The sequence below is a fragment of the Echinops telfairi genome, unplaced genomic scaffold, assembly GCF_000313985.2.
Source record: "Echinops telfairi isolate 266 unplaced genomic scaffold, ASM31398v2 ScPeMD7_28;HRSCAF=97, whole genome shotgun sequence".
Classification (NCBI taxonomy): Eukaryota; Metazoa; Chordata; class Mammalia; order Afrosoricida; family Tenrecidae; genus Echinops; species Echinops telfairi.
Window position 1 is genome coordinate 2048325 of NW_022103925.1, and position 6794 is coordinate 2055118.

At 48.6% G+C, this 6794-nt stretch overlaps 1 protein-coding gene across 1 annotated transcript in view; it reads right to left on the reverse strand.

The window, feature by feature from the left end:
- The window catches only part of FAM193A (family with sequence similarity 193 member A), an 83261-nt gene that overhangs the window by 7967 nt on the left and 68500 nt on the right, over positions 1 to 6794 (reverse strand). Inside the window, exon 19 of the mRNA XM_045289489.1 lies at positions 2599 to 2680. Coding sequence (XP_045145424.1) covers positions 2599 to 2680 — 82 coding nt within the window. The remainder of the gene's footprint in view (positions 1 to 2598; positions 2681 to 6794) is intronic.

Genomic DNA, 6794 nt, shown 5'->3' on the forward strand with positions numbered 1-6794 from the left:
GAGAATAACCTCTGACCTATTTTCGCTGCCTAATGAACAGTCATTCTCAAGCTAAGTCTGGCATATATTTTGGGGAGACAACTTAAGAGAAATCCTCTGTTTCTCACAACACCTCCCCTTTCCCATCCTCTTTGGAGGTTTTAATTTGTTGTGTGTGTTCTACCCTGCCCCATTTCCTCTCTGGACAGTGTGTGTACCCTATTTCTGCACTTCTAATGCTGATTTTGAATGTCCCCACTGACCATCCCACCAAACTAAGGATGATGCTGAGAATGTCTGGGGCCGACTGAACAGTGACAGGGCTGGGGAAGACTCGCCTCTGACCTGTCCATACCCTCTTAACTTGCATGCATCATCATTGGCCAACCCGGAATCTCCTTTCCTTGGAGTCTCTCTCACCATGGGAGACTGTTAGCACAAGAGCTAAGTGCAGCAAGCGAGACCGGCCAGTCTCTCACCCTCCCTGTCGTGCACAGGGACGCGCTGGCTCGGAACTGATGCGATGGCACAGAACCAAGTCCACAAAGGCCTTTGGCACCGTCTCTGCAGCTCCTGCCTTTTCCGTAGTCTCCACATTCTCTCATTAGGGCCCCCACAATTAAACCGGCCTGTTTCTCCTCTGCCTCTAATTCCTTTACTGTTTTCTATTTTCCTAATCTCCATACTTGCTATTTGAAGGCCTTCCAATTCACAGTTTCCCTCTTTGATGGCATCTACTAATTTGTGGTCTAACGTTTCTAGTTTGTTCCCCACGTCCTGGGCACCTGAGAGTTTCTATGCGTGACTGTAAGAAATGGTCCTCCAGGCTGGCCTCCCTGAAACCTGCCCACAGCCAGGGAATACCCCTGGCTCCCCTCACTCCTCACAAAGTCATTGTCATCCAGCCCGGCTCCTTCCTCCCTGGCTTTGGCCCCATGAGGTCCTGGTGATTGACTCCGTATACCTGGTGCTCTCACCTCAGCTCTGCACACCTCGAGCCCTGGTCTCCCAGCAACCTTTCCCCACTCCACCCCACTAGCTCACACGCCTAGAAACCGCTCTTGCTCGCTCATCCCAAGACCAGAAGTACCTCAAGGAGTGGAAGAGTGTATTGAAGGGCTGGGGACAGGGCCTGAGGTCCCTTCAAGTGTCTAGTTGCCAGATGCACAGCCCTGTATACTGGCTCTGTGTCAAACAATCTTGCCAAGCTGTCCCTACCATAAAAAAAAAAATTACCTACAGAGAACATTTCAATGAAAAAGAAAAAAATATACTATCAGCAGGTATCAATGACAACTTCATTTCTTCCTTCTAATTCTTAACCCATTTGTTTCTTCTTTATGGAAGGGAGTCCTGGTAACAGGTGACCTTGTTCCCCATACCCCTTCTTCCCGTGCCTTCCACCCACTGTCAGTGTTCACGTTTCCCCTCCAATTCTGATGTGTGCTGAAGCCTCTCTTCTGTATTACCTCCTCAAAGCGCCTGGCTTTCCAGTTTTGCTTGGCTGCATGCCCAACTTTCGCAGATGCTCTTCCCCATCTTCTGGGATAACCATGATCTTTCATGCAGACATACATGTGCACTCGACTCCAGGGCTTCGAAAGTTGTGGGAAAATTCAATTGTTTTTCACTCCATTTTCCCACAAACCTCCTGAAGGCCCTTGTGTGTATACATGTGCATGTGCCCACACATATAAAAATATACGGTGATACTTCAGTGGTCAAACTTCTCAGTACCGAAACAGCAAAGTTTGAAAAAAAAATGTGCATGCTTTTAGCTTTGGCTCAATAGTTGAAGCGAAAATCCAACTTGCAAACACCTGTGAGCCACGTGCTGTGTCCAGCCAAGCACTGCTCTCACCTAGACAACATCAGCTGGCGTAGGCGGCATTAACACATTTGTCCTTGTGGGGTGTTTTTGCACTGTATCTGTGCCAGATATCCTAATTTCATTTACTTAAAAAAATTAATGTACAGTATTCATGGTGTTTAGATGTTTTAGGGGTGTAGAGCTGTTAACTTTGTGTTAAGGTCATGGGAAAGGGATTTTCAGTGTAATTTAGGGCCTCAGAAACAATGATTTGGTTTTCCATTATTTCTTACGGGACAAGTAGGTTCAGTTCTCCGACTTTCCGGTGTCTGAAGGCGACTTTAGAACGAACTGGGTGGGACGGTCTGTATCGCTGTGCGCACTGCCTACAGCACTCTGGACTGCAGAAGAGTTTAGAAGGGACAGCACGGCGCTGTGTTCTGCAAACCCACTGGCCTTTTTGCTGTGTTTTCACCTGAAAGAGGATGAGGAATCTCCAAGGACAAAGCAAACTGGCTCTCTGCATGCACCTGATAGACGACTGAGCACAGCACTGAGGGGACCTGCCCAGTGTCCCTAGGCTTGTACATGCAGCGTACCACCTCCGTCTCTTCTGACGCCTGTCAGAGGGCTCAGAGGCTGCAGCCGAGTGTGGGGAGGACCTGGGCTCCCACAGGGTCCCAGGGGATGCTGCTGTTCCAGGGCCACCTTCGGAATCTCAGCACCCAGGAAGGTGGGGGTGAGATGGTAAGAGCCTGCGTGAGTGAATGAGGGAGGTGTCCTCTCTGGCAGCCAGCGCTACCCTTTACCTTTTGAAGTGCTCCACCTCCCTCTCAGTCTCATCCATGTCCACACTGTCCAGGTCGATATCTTTGGGCAGGAAGACATCGTCTGCAAAGCAAAAGAGGTGAGTCACACTCCTGTTCCGGCAAACAGATCCGCTGATCAAACTTAAGTGACACACACACACACACACATCCCAAACCACCTGTTAGTGAGAGCCTACAAATGGCCCTCTGAGGTGCCTGGAACACATAATCCTGGCCACCTGTGATCAAGGGCAGTCGTTTGGATGGGCAGGTCAGGGTGGGAGAGTGGGTACACAACCCACTCACTAGGCTACAGTGGAGCATGGGAGGGTTCTGGGGACCTAAGCTGCAGAGAACTGTCCCTGCTGCCTAGCCCACACCAAACCGGGACGTGTCCGAGGCAGTCCCTGACTCCCTGGGCTGCTCTGAGCAAGCACAGGCCATGTTCCTCCTGTGCACGGGCTTCCGCAGCCCCAATCAGTCACAAATGCTCTGCACCCGGAGGTCACCTGTGCACTACCACCACCCTCCCCCCATTGGTTGGATCCCAGGTGACCCGCCACTCTCCCTACAGAGGCCCTGCCTTGACTGCTGTGTCTGTGGATGGTGCAGTAGAGACCGAATCACTTCTGTGCTAAAGGTGTCTCTACACCTTCGCATCCCCAGGGGATGGGTCCCGGGAGTCCATCATGAACAAAGATCCAGCTTCGTCCTTGGCTGGGCACCAGAGGCAGCACAGCTGCGGCCTGCTGGTGGGCCACCATCAGCACAGCAAACAAGTCTGACGGCTGACACCGCACCTGACAAATGCTCCACACCTGCCCACTCACAGCAATACCCTGGAGCTGGAGCCCCACGGAAACCGTGGGTGTCTGGAGGGAAATACAGGAGAGAACTATGGTCCCCCACGTTGCTTGGTGGCGGACAGTCACACACAGCAGCAAATGTGCAGGAGGCAAAACTCAAAAATGTTCAGGGACCGCATAATTAAACCATTCTGTTCATCAGAAGACTATCCAGACACGGTCTACAGAACTGCCATCCAACACGGTACAGCATGTGCTTTCCGTGTGTGTGTGTGTGTGTGTGTGTGTGTGTGTGTACATGCGCGCACAGAAATCGCCCACAAAAGCGACCGTATGCTGCACAGAGAAAATATCAGTACTTTTCAGAAGCAGAAGTAGTATAAGCAATATTCTTCTGATCTTAGTACAAAAAAATTACAAACGATTAACCAAAAGAAAACTTCCAACTGGAAATATAGTCATCTAATTGGGTGACAGGGGGTGCAAAACAAATTAAGGTAACAGGCATTCTTAAATTATTTAATAATTATTCATGGAAACTATCCATCTGAAAAAATTTCAAAGAGCTAAACATTTTTCTTAAGAAAAGTTGTTAGCATGGCTCAAAAATTAAGAAGAACAGCAAAAACACATGGAAATAGGTAAATGTAAAACCTAAGACGTAGATCAAGGACCTGGTTATTGAAAAATAAAACAGACCAACACTAACTTATTCAAGAGGAAGGGGATAAAGCATTGATACGGACACGACAGGCGGGTGGGTGAGGCCACTTTGCAGGCATCTATGAGATCCGTCTGAAACCCTGGTGGGAGATGATAATGTGCTAAGGAAACTGTGTTAGCTAAAACTAACCTGCTTACTGATCGCAACCTGACACAGGAGAGAGAGAGAGAGTGAGAGAGACAGACCAAAGATCCAGCCAACAGAGGGTGGTGTGACTGCACAGGGGATTTCTACTGTGCCCTCAACGCCCCACAGTCCCCACAGAGCAGGGCTTGTTTCAGAACCCTGAACATGAAGGAACATTTCCTATTTAATTTTATAAAGCAAGTATGATACCGGTACGCAAAGCTAATAAAGACAATACAAAAAAAGAGAAAAGCCTAGACAATATCATCGATTGTAAAAATTCAATAGCAAATAGAACCCCAAATCAAATTAAGAATATAATACAGAAAGCATGTGGTAATTACTCTAGGATCACAAGGCTGGTTCAATATTATGAGCTCCAATAATAACAATAGCATATAAGTAGATCTCAGAGGAAACAAACTGTAATATACAGATGTGCACACAACCTTGCTTGCTGAAAGTGAAACTTCAAACACTTGCTGATGAGGATCAAGGATTATGGCCTTCGGTATGGATTATAACACTATAAAAAAGACCCAAAACCTCAAACGGGCCATGACAAATGGAGAAACGATGGAAGTTGTCAAGGATCTCCTCTTTCTTGGACCCACAATCAATGCTCATGGAAACAGCACTCAGAAAATCAAATGACACAGTGTATTGGATAAATCTGCCACACAAGACCTCTTCACAGTATTGAAAAGCAGGGAGGTTACTCCGAGGACTTAGGTACATGTAACCCAAGCCATGGTATTTTCAGCCTCATACATATGTGAAAAGTTGGACGTGGAGTAAGGAATACTGGAGAAGAATTGATGCACTTGAACGAGGGTGTTGGCAAATGTTATTTAAATGTTATTTAAATGTTATTTAAAGTGCCACAGACTTCCAAAAGAACAAACAAGTCAGCGTCCGAAGATGTACAGCCAGAATGGTCCTTGGATGCATGGATGGCACGTACTTTGGACACGTTGTCGACTTCCGGGAAGATGGCGACTGAGGAACACATACCAGAGGGACTCCACAGAAATCAGCGCAGGAGTTACTAAGAGGGGAATTCCACAATGCCGGGTCACAGGAGGAGCATCATAAAAATAAGTAGGCACAGATCCACTGGGTTTTGAGGACCTGGGGGCTTTTGACTGACCACAGTGGAGGCCAGCTAGGGTTTGACTTTAGCCCCTGCCACTGTCATGGCTGGAGCCAGGATCATTTGGAGGCAGCGTAGAGACTTTGTCTCAACACAGCCACAACTTGCCACCACCTCGGGGCAGGGTTTAAATCCCTTCAGCCCCATGGTCAGGGATTGGGGGTCAGCTATACTGTTACTTTTGTTTCCCTCTCTTCTCTCTGTCCCCCGACAGTCTCAGTGGCCATTTTTTTTCCCTCTTCCCTTTTCTCTCACGCGCCACTGACCACCAGACCACTCCCCTTAGCCTAGGGCATTTGCACCTGCCCCCTGACCCAGCTGGGAGAGCTCTACCCTCTGCAGTATAACCTGAGGCTGGTGATATCCCGCCCACCTTCTTCAGGGGCAATCCTGCCCATCCTCCGTGGTCCCACAGGACTGAGGAAACTTTCTCCGGCCTGCTGTAGTACCTCACAAGGCCTACGGCAGCTTGGCCAACACTTGCCAATGCGCCACGCTGCTGCAGAAACCTCTGCCAAGCCTCTGCAGCGACCTACTTGACCAAAGCAATTCTGCTCACCAATCGCAGTGCTCTACACCAAAGCAGGCAACCCACCAGCTTTCTGTGGCATTCCCATTGTAGTAGGCACCTCTGCATGCCCACTGCGGTGCCCTAAGCTGCCGTGGGCCACACCATCACAGCTTCTTGTGAAATCACCCAGTACAGCACCATCCTCGAGGGTCCACAACCACCCAACCAAGAGGACCACCCAACTTGCCTTCAAAATAACATAATATTGATTGACTAGGGAAAGAGTGAAGCCACAGGAGGATAAAGTGGTAGGCAATTAGCTGCAGGCAGTTCAAGAAGCATTCCTACGAGTCTCCCAGAGAGAGCCAGTACTTTTCAACTCCCTGGAAAATGGCACTGGGCTCCTCTAAAACAACACAACGGAAACAGCCACCAGCCCCAACGACCTCAACAAAAACACCCGGAGAAACAAAAGGCAATGGCAGAAGATGTCCTGAACCTAACGACGTGCATAGAAGCAGACACTGATCTGCTGCAGAAGGAAATTTTCAGAATGCTGCTTGGAGTCATACAGGATATGAGAGACACAATACAGAAAAAGGATGAAATGGTAGAGGAGATACCAAAGGGAACTGCAAGAGCTTAGGGACGAGGTAACAAAAACCAGTAGCAGACTCACAGACTTCACCAACCGACAGGAGGAAACAAGAGAACAGCACCAGTGACTTGGAGGAACCCCAAGCAGACTTTAACACACGCCAACAAAAATCTATTACGATCATCAGAGAAGCTGAAGAAAACCTAAGAGCTATGTCTGATGCTATGAAGAGGAACGACATCAGAATAACTGGATGACTGGAGGAAGACACAACAAAG